The 15331-nt window shown below is 47.2% G+C and overlaps 1 protein-coding gene across 7 annotated transcripts in view; it reads left to right on the top strand.

Moving 5' to 3' along the window:
- The window catches only part of UBE3B (ubiquitin protein ligase E3B), a 46029-nt gene extending 37010 nt beyond the window's left edge, over window positions 1-9019 (top strand). For 4 of the 7 annotated variants that reach the window (XM_075568773.1, XM_075568772.1, XM_075568774.1 and 1 more), the window contains 6 exons: window positions 3641-3706; window positions 4063-4121; window positions 4630-4812; window positions 4919-5030; window positions 5173-5265; window positions 6749-9019. In XM_075568773.1, the coding sequence (XP_075424888.1) occupies window positions 3641-3706; window positions 4063-4121; window positions 4630-4812; window positions 4919-5030; window positions 5173-5265; window positions 6749-6940 (705 nt within the window). In that variant the 3' untranslated portion in view covers window positions 6941-9019. Of the gene's footprint in view, window positions 1-3640; window positions 3707-4062; window positions 4122-4629; window positions 4814-4918; window positions 5031-5172; window positions 5266-6748 lie in introns of those variants that run through there. The other 3 variants (XR_012787763.1, XR_012787764.1, XM_075568777.1) reach the window with 3 other exon arrangements.
- The last annotated feature ends 6312 nt before the right edge of the window (window positions 9020-15331 follow it).

Below are 15331 nucleotides of genomic sequence, written 5' to 3'. Positions count from 1 at the left end.
CCCTAACCGCTAAAACCCTTAAATTAACTCCCCACCCGCTAAAACCCCTTAAATTAACCCCCTACCCTAACCGCTAAAACCCCTTAAATTAACTCCCTACCCTAACCCCCTTAAATTAACTCCCTACCCTAACCCCCTTAAATTAACTCCCTAGCCTAACCGCTAAACCCCTTAAATTAACCCCCTACCCTAACCGCTAAACCCCTTAAATTAACCCCCTACCCTAACTGCTAAAACCCTTAAATTGACTCCCTACCCTAACCGCTAAAACCCTTAAATTAACTCCCTACCCGCTAAAACCCCTTTAATTAACTCCCTACCTGCTTAAACCCCTTAAATTAACCCCCTACCCTAACCCCCTTAAATTAACTCCCAACCCTAACCGCTAAACCCCTTAAATTAACCCCCTACCCTAACCCCCTTAAATTAACTCCCGACCCTAACCGCTAAACCCCTTAAATTAACCCCCTACCCTAACCGCTAAAACCCTTAAATTAACTCCATACCCGCTAAAACCCATTAAATTAACTCCCTACCCGCTAAAACCCCTTAAATTAACTCCCTACCCTAACCCCCTTAAATTAACTCCCTACCCTAACCGCTAAACCCCTTAAATTAACCCCTACCCTAACCGCTAAACCCCTTAAATGAACCCCCTACCCTAACCGCTAAACCCCTTAAATTAACCCCCTACCCTAATCGCTAAAACCCTTAAATTAACTCCCTACCCGCTAAAACCCCTTTAATTAACTCCCTACCCGCTTAAACCCCTTAAATTAACCCCCTACCCTAACCCCCTTAAATTAACTCCCAACCCTAACCGCTAAGCCCCTTAAATAACCCCCTACCCTAACCCCCTTAAATTAACTCCCGACCCTAACCGCTAAACCCCTTAAATTAACCCCCTACCCTAACCGCTAAAACCCTTAAATTAACTCCCCACCCGCTAAAACCCCTTAAATTAACCCCCTACCCTAACCGCTAAAACCCCTTAAATTAACTCCCTACCCTAACCCCCTTAAATTAACTCCCTACCCTAACCCCCTTAAATTAACTCCCTAGCCTAACCGCTAAACCCCTTAAATTAACCCCCTACCCTAACCGCTAAAACCCTTAAATTAACTCCATACCCGCTAAAACCCATTAAATTAACTCCCTACCCGCTAAAACCCCTTAAATTAACTCCCTACCCTAACCTCCTTAAATTAACTCCCTACCCTAACCGCTAAACCCCTTAAATTAACCCCTACCCTAACCGCTAAACCCCTTAAATGAACCCCCTACCCTAACCGCTAAACCCCTTAAATTAACCCCCTACCCTAATCGCTAAAACCCTTAAATTAACTCCCTAACCGCTAAACCCCTTAAATTAACCCCCTACCCTAACCGCTAAAACCCTTAAATTAACACCCTACCCTAACCGCTAAAAACCCTTAAATTAACTCCCTACCCGCTAAAACCCCTTTAATTAACTCCCTACCCGCTTAAACCCCTTAAATTAACCCCCTACCCTAACCCCCTTAAATTAACTCCCAACCCTAACCGCTAAGCCCCTTAAATAACCCCCTACCCTAACCCCCTTAAATTAACTCCGGACCCTAACCGCTAAACCCCTTAAATTAACCCCCTACCCTAACCGCTAAAACCCTTAAATTAACTCCCCACCCGCTAAAACCCCTTAAATTAACCCCCTACCCTAACCGCTAAAACCCCTTAAATTAACTCCCTACCCTAACCCCCTTAAATTAACTCCCTACCCTAACCCCCTTAAATTAACTCCCTAGCCTAACCGCTAAACCCCTTAAATTAACCCCCTACCCTAACCGCTAAACCCCTTAAATTAACCCCCTACCCTAACTGCTAAAACCCTTAAATTGACTCCCTACCCTAACCGCTAAAACCCTTAAATTAACTCCCTACCCGCTAAAACCCCTTTAATTAACTCCCTACCTGCTTAAACCCCTTAAATTAACCCCCTACCCTAACCCCCTTAAATTAACTCCCAACCCTAACCGCTAAACCCCTTAAATTAACCCCCTACCCTAACCCCCTTAAATTAACTCCCGACCCTAACCGCTAAACCCCTTAAATTAACCCCCTACCCTAACCGCTAAAACCCTTAAATTAACTCCCCACCCGCTAAAACCCCTTAAATTAACCCCCTACCCTAACCGCTAAAACCCCTTAAATTAACTCCCTACCCTAACCCCCTTAAATTAACTCCCTACCCTAACCCCCTTAAATTAACTCCCTAGCCTAACCGCTAAACCCCTTAAATTAACCCCCTACCCTAACCGCTAAAACCCTTAAATTAACTCCATACCCGCTAAAACCCCTTAAATTAACTCCCTACCCTAACCCCCTTAAATTAACTCCCTAACCCCTTAAATTAACCCCCTACCCTAACCGCTAAACCTCTTAAATGAACCCCTTACCCTAACCGCTAAACCCATTTACATTAAGCCCCTACCCTAACCGCTAAACCCATTTACATTAAGCCCCTACCCTAACCAGTAATGAAACGTCCCTTACGAGCGGCCAGCAGCGGATCAGCTGCAGCAAAGCGTCCGTGTGCGTCCGAACCCCCGGCGGTCATTTGGTCACGGCGAAACGTCCGCAAGCACCCGTCCCATTCCGACGTCCATACGTGCTGAGCGTCGGTAAAAATACTGTGTGGCCGCACCGCGCCGGTCCCATGCAGCCCTCCACATGTAATACTCACTCCCCACCTAGAATTGCTGGAGGGGCGGTCATAGGGTTTCCCGTGTTTGGATTATGTGTATGGAAACCAATACACAAACCCTGTGCTACTTCCCTTTAACCCTTTCAGCCTGCTTCCTTCTCTTATAATAGTAACGATGTGTAGTGCACAGGACAATAAGGAATATGATGCATTTGTGTAGGTACCTGCTTAAAGCAGCTCTCCTGGGGACCCTTTATGGCTTTTTTTTTTTTTTTTTAAATAGGGTTGAAGCAGGGGGTCTCTGGAGCAGAACGGCGTTGATTTCAGCTCCGGGGACCCCCTGCTTCCTGAGATACGTCCCTCCGTAGTTGGTGCCGGTATCTCTCTGCTGTTTAAATGTCCTGCGTCACGTGGGCCAATAGGAAGCCCCGAGGGACGATGTCACGGCTTCCTATTGGCCCGCAGGACACGGACATTTAACCCGCCTTTATGTTAGCCCAAAGTAGCCCTGCCGGAACTGCTACCGGCACCCTCTACGGAGGTAAGTATCTCGGGAAGCAGGGGGTCCCAGAGCTGAAATCAACGCAGTTCAGCACTGGAGACCCCCTGCTGCAAATGTGTGTGTGTGTGTGTGTGTGTGTGTGTGTTCAGGGGTGCTGCATTAAATGGAGATTACCTGGTCGGGGTTAGCAGGCGTCAATCATTTTTGGATCAAAAGAGGCAGCCAAATGATTTGTTAAAAGACTGTAAAATATCGCGAATAACTCGCGCGCCAGTCAGGGCAGTAGCGCCGGGTTTGTGTATGTGTGTGAAATAAATGTACTGTATGCCCAGTTCCCCAGCAGCACTCCTAGGGCATTGGAAAGATATTGTGTTACCGACGCATTTCGCTAGAGGGGGTTGTAGGCCTGAGCTCGCCTAATCGTGGATTGTTTCTTTGCGCGCGTTTTTTCGCAGCGTTACGATGGAGATATTGGCGATTTGGGGCTGACCCTTTCATACGACGAAGACGTCATGGGCCAGGTTGGTCCTTCCATGTGTGTTTGGGTTTCTGACTCTCTCTTCCTGTTTCCTGTTCCAATATGGGGGGCCCCACCCAGCTCTTCTTGAATGTGTTGATAATTAGTTTTCCTGTGTTATTGGGGTGCTAAGCACCTTCACCCTTTCCCCTTTTCGTACCTCTGCTACTGTCCCTCTCCAAAGCTCTCGGCGTACCTGGGGTAAACTCGGCCTCGGCCAATCCAGACCGGAGCGCATTATCACATGATTCTTGTTATTTGGCTCGCCGCCGGTAACGCCGGTATCGGCGGCCATGTTCTGCTCCCAGTTTGCCATGAGGCACAACTGCTAAAGCGCCAATGTCTTTGTGTTTCCATCAGCTGGTCTGTCATGAGCTGGTCCCAGGAGGAAAGTCCATTTCGGTCACCAATGAAAACAAGTAAGTGCTGGGTCCGAGCCGTGTGCTACATCACGCAACACGGACATGTGTGTGTGTGCTGTGTTTCATTACAGTGGGGGATAGTTTCTCTTTTTTTGGGTTAGTTGGAGTGAGGAGAATAATAACAAATAGTAATTGCTCTTTCTTTCTCTCCCTATTTCGTTCTTGTTCTATCCCCCTCTCTCGCCTCTCTCTCTTTCCTCTCTCGCCTCTCTCTCTCTTTCCTCTCTCGCCTCTCTCTTTCCTCTCTCTCTCTCGCCTCTCTCTCTTTCCTCTCTTGCCTCTCTCTCTTTCCTTTCTCTCTCTCTCTCTCTCTTTCCTCTCTCGCCTCTCTCTCTTTCCTCTCTCGCCTCTCTCTCTCTCTCTTTCCTCTCTCGCCTCTCTCTCTCTCTTTTCTCTCTCGCCTCTCTCTCTCTCTTTCCTCTCTCTCTCTCTCTCTCTCTCGCCTCTCTCTCTCTTTCCTCTCTTGCCTCTCTCTCTTTCCTTTCTCTCTCTCTCTCCCCTGTAGAATCAGTTACATTCACCTGATGGCTCACTTCCGCATGCACATGCAGATTAAGAACCAGGCAGCCGCTCTCATCAGTGGGTTCCGCTCCATCATCCGGCCCGAGTGGATCCGCATGTTCTCGGCGCCCGAGCTGCAGCGTCTCATATCCGGGGACAACGCGGAGATCGATCTGGATGACCTAAAGTGAGCAAAAACGGTTGTGTGTGTATATATATATATATATGTGTGTGTATGTATATATATATGTGTGTATATATATATATACAGTAACTGGGCTGTCACTTCACAGGAAACACACAGTTTATTACGGAGGCTTTCACGGGAGTCACCGGGTCATTATCTGGCTGTGGGACATCTTGGCCAACGATTTCTCCTCGGATGAACGAGCCATGTTTTTAAAGGTAAGGCTGGTGACCAAGAAGCCCTGACATGACTGGAATCCATGTCCGGACCGTACCCCACTGTAGGGCATAGCCTGTACCCGTCCCTGTTTCTTCTCTTGTACCCCTCTTGTAACGCTGTACCCCACTCTGCCTGTTTCAGTTCATCACCAGCTGCTCCCGACCTCCACTCCTGGGATTCGCCTACCTCAAGCCTCCCTTCTCCATCCGCTGCGTGGAGGTCTCCGATGACCAGGTAAGGGTCCTCGATGGCGAAGGGGACACCCGGCTGCACAGTACAGGCGATGTTTATTGCTTTGACCCCAGCCGTAGGGAGAACCTCCGTCCCTAGCAGCCGTAGGGAGTAGCATGGACGCAGGGTAGCATCAGCAGGGCTTCTACCACGGAACGAGTCGGGGTCTTCTCCCCCCACGCTCTGCCCTTCAGCTCGCCTGTGGTTTTGTTAGCCTTGGCAATTGAATCCAGCTGAACTCCTGGAATCAGATGGCCATACAAATTCCAGGATTACGGACGACTACAGTGAAATAATCCATTTGTTCATTTGTTCAGACGTTCTCACCCACCTTCGGTCATCACCCTTTTTTTTTTAGCATGATGGGATGCGGGTGGGGGTCCCCGAAGATGGATCTCATACATTTTAGCTCTGGGACTCTATCTGTGTTGATTAATTGTCATTTTGTTCCCTTTTTGCACCGGGTTATTTTTATGTTTGTTGGAAATTGGTATGAGCGATGTGTCTCCATGTAAATTATATTCGCTCCGGGGACCCCCTGATTTCCAAGATTACTTACGGGTAAAGGTAGCGCCTAGCATTTAAATACCCCACATCACGCAGGCCAACAGGAAGCGATGCGGCTTGCCGCTGGCCAATGTGACGCGGGAGATTTCAGCCGCCATTTTGTTTCCCCTGAAGGGGGACAGAAACGCACTACCTTTACCGTTAAGTATCTCGGGGGGGGGGGGGGGGGGGGGGGGGGAGAGGTGGTTCCTTGGACGACCACGGTTTGGGTCACCCGAAATAATATGTAATAGGAAAAGGATTTGGTAGGCAACTTTAGTCCTTAAGGGCCCACCAACAGGTCAGGTTTTCAGGACATCCCTGCTTCAGCACGGATGGCTCAATCTGGCTCAGTCTGTGCTGAAGCAAGGATATCCCGAATTCCTAGCCCGTTGGTGGCCCTTGAGGACTGGAGTTGCCCACCCCTGGGGTATATCCTTCTAACTGGGATGGGAAACACTGCCTTAAAGGGGCGATCCTCACCTTAACCCCCCTCTATTTTTTTAACATAGGTGGGAAGCAGGGGGTCTTTGGGGTTCTGAACCGTGTTCATTTGAGCTCCGGGGACCCCCTGCTTCCCGTAGATACTTACCGGGGAAAGGGCCGCCAGTTCTTCCTGGTATTATATACCCCGCGGCACACGGGCCAATAGGAAGCCGTGACAGATCTCGGGATCCAGGAGGTCCCTGTTGTTGGGCCCCAGTGATCCCTTGCTTCCTATCTATGGGGGGGGATAAAAGGGAAGGGGGGCAGTGTGAAGAAGAAAGAAATGAGCCGTGCTAGCATGTATCTGACGGAGTAGCATCGCTTAGTGAATATGCCCCACTTAGGCACTGCTCAGCGTGGCAATAACGTGACTCGGATCCGAGTTGACAAACGCCCTCTCCTAGCGCGGCAGCCGGCGCTTTACCCACCTGTCGTCTTCTTCTTCTTTGCGCAGGATACCGGGGACACGCTGGGCAGCGTCCTGCGCGGTTTCTTCACCATCCGGAAACGGGAGCCGGGCGGCCGCCTCCCCACCTCCTCCACGTGCTTTAACCTCCTGAAACTCCCCAACTACAGCAAGAAGGGGATTTTGCGGGAGAAGCTGCGCTACTCGATCAGCATGAACACGGGGTTCGAGCTCTCGTAGCGCCACGCGTGGACACCCTGTGCCGGCGTTTTTGTATTCTGATTTCAGCGATCTAAACCTTTTTTTTGGGCTGGCAGTGAGTTTTTTTTTTTAACAGTGTGTTTGTTTGTTTTCCTAAATGTGCCCCAAATGTAAACGAGCATTGCTGCTAAAGCCCCTTTCCCACTGCGACATGACGGGACTTCAAAGAGTCTCATCAGAGGAGCTCCTCCGATAAGTCTTTGTGAAGTCTACATGGGAAATAGGTCTGTGCTGCCTGCTTGGGGGGGGGGTGGAGCAAGTGAGAGTAAAGTGCAGAACCATGTGGACACTCTAGTGCAGGCTTTGGGCCTTTGTAAAGACCACGAATGACGTTTAGTAATGGGTTTAGCAGGGCATTATATCGAGCTCACTTACAAGACAGGACATTCCCCTCTTAGCTCGACCTTGGCAGCCTCACCGCCACAAGGGTCCCGATCAGAACATAGACGCTGGCCCCAGAAGCCTAGTCAGTGGGAGGCGGGGGGGGGGGGCTGAATGTCAGGCTGGCGTTCCCCTCTTTTAATGGTGCATCAGCATGAAGTAGGTGGGTGTTATGCCCCACCCCCTCCCCCACGGTGCTAGAAATTAGTAGGTTCAAAGAACCTTGGGTTAAAACCACCGGAGTACAATCTAGAAATACACACAGAGACACGTGTGTACACACACACACACACACACACACACACACACACACACACACACACACACACACACACACACACACACACACACACACACACACACATTATACATACATACACATATATATACATACATACATACACATATATATATACATACATACATACACATACATATACATACATAGATACACACATACACATACACACACACATACACATATATATACATACATACATACACACATACATACACACACACACATATACACACACACATACACACACATTTGTGATGGTACTATGGTTTACTGAGTACCACTCCTTTGTTCTTATTTCTCACAGGGTACCACAATTTTTTACATACTCTCCCTTTCTTCCCCCCTCCTTCCTCCCTCTCTATGCCCCCTTCCTCCCACTCTTCCCCCCTCTCCCTCTTCCCCCCTCTCCCTCTTCCCCCCCCCCTCCTCTCCTAATTCCAAATGGCTTCTGCTTCTCCCAGGAACAGCACAAACCTCTTCCACCTCTTCCCCCCCGGCTTGCACAGTTAACGGGAGAAGACAAAGCCTGTAGGATTAGTGGTGAATCTCTATATACTGCAACCTCACTGATTTATTTGCAGGATCAACAATCCTACAGGACCCTTTCCGGGAGCTAAGAAATATCCCAAACATTGTATTATACATCTAATGCTTTTTAGCAAATTAAGGTACATATATAGATATGTCTGTGTATATAACATTTTTTACTATTAGTAATTAGCGTCATTAGTAATAGCAGTCACCAGAACAAATGAATACAAGAGAACGTTTTCACTCCTCACAAGCTCCCGCTGTCTGTTTGAATCGGAGAGCCTAATTTTATAATGAGTCAGTAGGGACCTACCTCTTAGATAATAATAGGATGCTTTAATTATAGATAACATGCAAATCCACGAGAGCGTCGCCCTTCTCCAGCGTAAGAGAGAGACGGTCCCATATCCATGGCTTGTAAACCAGAAGAATTAATAATATAATAATGATTAAACATCAGGAAAACCTAACCCCCCCTTTTTTTTATTGCATTGTACATATTGGCAGTAATTATTCTGGAAGTAGGTTTGAGAAACTCATCCCCTTATTGCTAAGGAATCCTGAAATGCATTGGTGAGTCCACGTCTGCTAAATGCACGTGTATATACATATGTATGTGAGAGCGGCGGAGAAAACGCAGCTTGTACATTTCGAGCAGGTGTATAAAATGGGATGTGTGTGTAGACAGCCGATTTCAAATTCTGTATAATTCAAAATTAAACCACACCCCCCCCCCCCGGCTAACTTATGTCCTTTCTACATTTATAGAAACGGTTCTGCAATGTCGTCAATGAATACTTGTACAATGCATGTAACTAATGAAGCATAAAGCAGATTTTTATTAATGGGTGTTTTTGCTATTATTTGAGAAATCCTGCTGGTTGTCTGTACAATGTGTTTCTTTAGGGTTTTGGCTTTGGACTTCAGTGTTACGCTGGCTGGTATCGCTCTCTGCCGTATCAGAGAGATGGGTGAATTTGGATCTGCAGCAAATCGGCTGCTTGCTCTAGCAATACAGTGGCGAGAATCGGCACACCAATGAAAAAATTGTAACGCGGAGTTAGAGGTAGGGTTGCCAGGTGTCCAGTACTGAACCGGACTGTCCTGTATTTGGACACTGTCCAGTAAAACATTATAGGTAATACTGTACATGCATGTGTCCGGTATTACCTCTCTGGATATGTACGTGTCCGGTATTACCTCTCTGGATATGTACGTGTCCGGTATTACGTCTCTGGATATGTACGTGTCCGGTATTACCTCTCTGGATATGTACGTGTCCGGTATTTCCTCTCTGGATATGTACGTGTCCAGTATTACCTCTCTGGATATGTACGTGTCCGGTATTACCTCTCTGGATATGCACGTGTCCGGTATTACCTCTCTGGATATGTACGTGTCCGGTATTACCTCTCTGGATATGTACGTGTCCGGTATTACCTCTCTGGATATGTACGTGTCCGGTATTACGTCTCTGGATATGTACGTGTCCGGTATTACCTCTCTGGATATGTACGTGTCCGGTATTTCCTCTCTGGATATGTACGTGTCCGGTATTACCTCTCTGGATATGTACGTGTCCGGTATTACCTCTCTGGATATGTACGTGTCCGGTATTACGTCTCTGGATATGTACGTGTCCGGTATTACCTCTCTGGATATGTACGTGTCCGGTATTTCCTCTCTGGATATGTACGTGTCCGGTATTTCCTCTCTGGATATGTACGTGTCCGGTATTATCTCTCTGGATATGTACGTGTCCGGTATTATCTCTCTGGATATGTACGTGTCCGGTATTACCTCTCTGGATATGCACGTGTCCGGTATTACCTCTCTGGATATGTACGTGTCCGGTATTACCTCTCTGGATATGTACGTGTCCGGTATTACCTCTCTGGATATGTACGTGTCCGGTATTATCTCTCTGGATATGTACGTGTCCGGTATTACCTCTCTGGATATGTACGTGTCCGGTATTACCTCCCTGGATATGTACGTGTCCGGTATTACCTCTCTGGATATGTACGTGTCCGGTATTATCTCTCTGGATATGTACGTGTCCGGTATTATCTCTCTGGATATGTACGTGTCCGGTATTACCTCCCTGGATATGTACGTGTCCGGTATTACCTCCCTGGATATGTACGTGTCCGGTATTACCTCTCTGGATATGTACGTGTCCGGTATTACCTCTCTGGATATGTACGTGTCCGGTATTACCTCTCTGGATATGTACGTGTCCGGTATTACCTCTCTGGATATGTACGTGTCTGGTATTATCTCTCTGGATATGTACGTGTCCGGTATTACCTCTCTGGATATGTACGTGTCCGGTATTACCTCTCTGGATATGTACGTGTCCGGTATTACCTCTCTGGATATGTACGTGTCCGGTATTACCTCTCTGGATATGTACGTGTCCGGTATTACCTCTCTGGATATGTACGTGTCCGGTATTACCTCTCTGGATATGTACGTGTCCGGTATTATCTCTCTGGATATGTACGTGTCCGGTATTACCTCTCTGGATATGTACGTGTCCGGTATTATCTCTCTGGATATGTACGTGTCCGGTATTATCTCTCTGGATATGTACGTGTCCGGTATTATCTCTCTGGATATGTACGTGTCCGGTATTCTCTCTGGATATGTACGTGTCCGGTATTACCTCTCTGGATATGTACGTGTCCGGTATTACCTCTCTGGATATGTACGTGTCCGGTATTATCTCTCTGAATATGTACGTGTCCGGTATTACCTCCCTGGATATGTACGTGTCCGGTATTACTTCCCTGGATATGTACGTGTCCGGTATTACCTCTCTGGATATGTACGTGTCCGGTATTATCTCTCTGGATATGTACGTGTCCGGTATTATCTCTCTGGATATGTACGTGTCCGGTATTACCTCTCTGGATATGTACGTGTCCGTTATTACCTCTCTGGATATGTACGTGTCCGGTATTATCTCTCTGGATATGTACGTGTCCGGTATTACCTCTCTGGATATGTACGTGTCCGGTATTATCTCTCTGGATATGTACGTGTCCGGTATTATCTCTCTGGATATGTACGTGTCCGGTATTACCTCCCTGGATATGTACGTGTCCGGTATTACCTCTCTGGATATGTACGTGTCCGGTATTATCTCTCTGGATATGTACGTGTCCGGTATTATCTCTCTGGATATGTACGTGTCCGGTATTACCTCTCTGGATATGCACGTGTCCGGTATTAGCTCTCTGGATATGTACGTGTCCGGTATTACCTCTCTGGATATGCACGTGTCCGGTATTACCTCTCTGGATATGCACGTGTCCGGTATTACCTCTCTGGATATGTACGTGTCCGGTATTACCTCTCTGGATATGCACGTGTCCGGTATTATCTCTCTGGATATGTACGTGTCCGGTATTACCTCTCTGGATATGTACGTGTCCGGATGCGTGTGTAGACAGCCGATTTCAAATTCTGTATAATTCAAATTTAACCACCCCCCCCCCCCCCCCCGGCTAACTTATGTCCTTTCTACATTTATAGAAACGGTTCTGCAATGTCGTCAATGAATACTTGTACAATGCATGTAACTAATGAAGCATAAAGCAGATTTTTATTAATGGGTGTTTTTGCTATTATTTGAGAAATCCTGCTGGTTGTCTGTACAATGTGTTTCTTTAGGGTTTTGGCTTTGGACTTCAGTGTTACGCTGGCTGGTATACCGGCCTCGACGCTCTCTGCCGTATCAGAGAGATGGGTGAATTTGGATCTGCAGCAAATCGGCTGCTTGCTCTAGCAATACAGTGGCGAGAATCGGCACACCAATGAAAAAATTGTAACGCGGAGTTAGAGGTAGGGTTGCCAGGTGTCCAGTACTGAACCGGACTGTCCTGTATTTGGACACTGTCCAGTAAAACATTATAGGTAATACTGTACATGCATGTGTCCGGTATTACCTCTCTGGATATGTACGTGTCCGGTATTACCTCTCTGGATATGCACGTGTCCGGTATTACCTCTCTGGATATGTACGTGTCCGGTATTACCTCTCTGGATATGTACGTGTCCGGTATTACGTCTCTGGATATGTACGTGTCCGGTATTACCTCTCTGGATATGTACGTGTCCGGTATTTCCTCTCTGGATATGTACGTGTCCGGTATTACCTCTCTGGATATGTACGTGTCCGGTATTACCTCTCTGGATATGTACGTGTCCGGTATTACTTCTCTGGATATGTACGTGTCCGGTATTACCTCTCTGGATATGTACGTGTCCGGTATTACCTCTCTGGATATGTACGTGTCCGGTATTACCTCTCTGGATATGTACGTGTCCGGTATTACCTCTCTGGATATGTACGTGTCCGGTATTATCTCTCTGGATATGTACGTGTCCGGTATTACCTCTCTGGATATGTACGTGTCCGTTATTACCTCTCTGGATATGTACGTGTCCGGTATTATCTCTCTGGATATGTACGTGTCCGGTATTATCTCTCTGGATATGTACGTGTCCGGTATTACCTCTCTGGATATGTACGTGTCCGTTATTACCTCTCTGGATATGTACGTGTCCGGTATTATCTCTCTGGATATGTACGTGTCCGGTATTACCTCTCTGGATATGTACGTGTCCGGTATTATCTCTCTGGATATGTACGTGTCCGGTATTATCTCTCTGGATATGTACGTGTCCGGTATTACCTCCCTGGATATGTACGTGTCCGGTATTACCTCTCTGGATATGTACGTGTCCGGTATTATCTCTCTGGATATGTACGTGTCCGGTATTATCTCTCTGGATATGTACGTGTCCGGTATTACCTCTCTGGATATGCACGTGTCCGGTATTAGCTCTCTGGATATGTACGTGTCCGGTATTACCTCTCTGGATATGCACGTGTCCGGTATTACCTCTCTGGATATGCACGTGTCCGGTATTACCTCTCTGGATATGTACGTGTCCGGTATTACCTCTCTGGATATGCACGTGTCCGGTATTATCTCTCTGGATATGTACGTGTCCGGTATTACCTCTCTGGATATGTACGTGTCCGGTATTACCTCTCTGGATATGCACGTGTCCGGTATTATCTCTCTGGATATGTACGTGTCCGGTATTACCTCTCTGGATATGTACGTGTCCGGATGCGTGTGTAGACAGCCGATTTCAAATTCTGTATAATTCAAATTTAACCACCTCCCCCCCCCCCCCCCCGGCTAACTTATGTCCTTTCTACATTTATAGAAACGGTTCTGCAATGTCGTCAATGAATACTTGTACAATGCATGTAACTAATGAAGCATAAAGCAGATTTTTATTAATGGGTGTTTTTGCTATTATTTGAGAAATCCTGCTGGTTGTCTGTACAATGTGTTTCTTTAGGGTTTTGGCTTTGGACTTCAGTGTTACGCTGGCTGGTATACCGGCCTCGACGCTCTCTGCCGTATCAGAGAGATGGGTGAATTTGGATCTGCAGCAAATCGGCTGCTTGCTCTAGCAATACAGTGGCGAGAATCGGCACACCAATGAAAAAATTGTAACGCGGAGTTAGAGGTAGGGTTGCCAGGTGTCCAGTATCGAACCGGACTGTCCTGTATTTGGACACTGTCCAGTAAAACATTATAGGTAATACTGTACATGCATGTGTCCGGTATTACCTCTCTGGATATGTACGTGTCCGGTATTATCTCTCTGGATATGCACGTGTCCGGTATTACCTCTCTGGATATGTACGTGTCCGGTATTACCTCTCTGGATATGTACGTGTCCGGTATTACCTCTCTGGATATGTACGTGTCCGGTATTACCTCTCTGGATATGCACGTGTCCGGTATTATCTCTCTGGATATGTACGTGTCCGGTATTACCTCTCTGGATATGTACGTGTCCGGTATTATCTCTCTGGATATGTACGTGTCCGGTATTACCTCTCTGGATATGTACGTGTCCGGTATTATTTCTCTGGATATGTACGTGTCCGGTATTACCTCTCTGGATATGTACGTGTCCGGTATTACCTCTCTGGATATGTACGTGTCCGGTATTTCCTCTCTGGATATGTACGTGTCCGATATTACCTCTCTGGATATGTACGTGTCTGGTATTACCTCTCTGGATATGCACGTGTCCGGTATTACCTCTCTGGATATGTACGTGTCCGGTATTACCTCTCTGGATATGTACGTGTCCGGTATTACCTCTCTGGATATGTACGTGTCCGGTATTACCTCTCTGGATATGTACGTGTCCGGTATTACTTCTCTGGATATGTACGTGTCCGGTATTACCTCTCTGGATATGTACGTGTCCGGTATTTCCTCTCTGGATATGTACGTGTCCGATATTACCTCTCTGGATATGTACGTGTCCGGTATTACCTCTCTGGATATGCACGTGTCCGGCATTACCTCTCTGGATATGCACGTGTCCGGTATTACCTCTCTGGATATGCACGTGTCCGGTATTACCTCTCTGGATATGTACGTGTCCGGTATTACCTCTCTGGATATGTACGTGTCCGGTATTACCTCCCTGGATATGTACGTGTCCGGTATTACCTCTCTGGATATGTACGTGTCCGGTATTACTTCTCTGGATATGTACGTGTCCGGTATTACCTCTCTGGATATGTACGTGTCCGGTATTTCCTCTCTGGATATGTACGTGTCCGATATTACCTCTCTGGATATGTACGTGTCCGGTATTACCTCTCTGGATATGCACGTGTCCGGTATTACCTCTCTGGATATGTACGTGTCCGGTATTACCTCTCTGGATATGTACGTGTCCGGTATTACCTCTCTGGATATGTACGTGTCCGGTATTATCTCTCTGGATATGTACGTGTCTGGTATTACCTCCCTGGATATGTACGTGTCCGGTATTACCTCTCTGGATATGTACGTGTCCGGTATTATCTCTCTGGATATGTACGTGTCCGGTATTATCTCTCTGGATATGTACGTGTCCGGTATTATCTCTCTGGATATGTACGTGTCCGGTATTACCTCTCTGGATATGTACGTGTCCGGTATTACCTCTCTGGATATGTACGTGTCCGGTATTACCTCTCTGGATATGTACGTGTCCGGTATTATCTCTCTGGATATGTACGTGTCCGGTATTACCTCCCTGGATATGTACGTGTCCGGTAT

Source organism: Ascaphus truei, chromosome 13, assembly GCF_040206685.1.
Source record: "Ascaphus truei isolate aAscTru1 chromosome 13, aAscTru1.hap1, whole genome shotgun sequence".
Classification (NCBI taxonomy): domain Eukaryota; kingdom Metazoa; phylum Chordata; class Amphibia; order Anura; family Ascaphidae; genus Ascaphus; species Ascaphus truei.
Note: the sequence above shows the minus strand (reverse complement) of the source record. Positions and strands in the feature narration are given on the sequence as shown.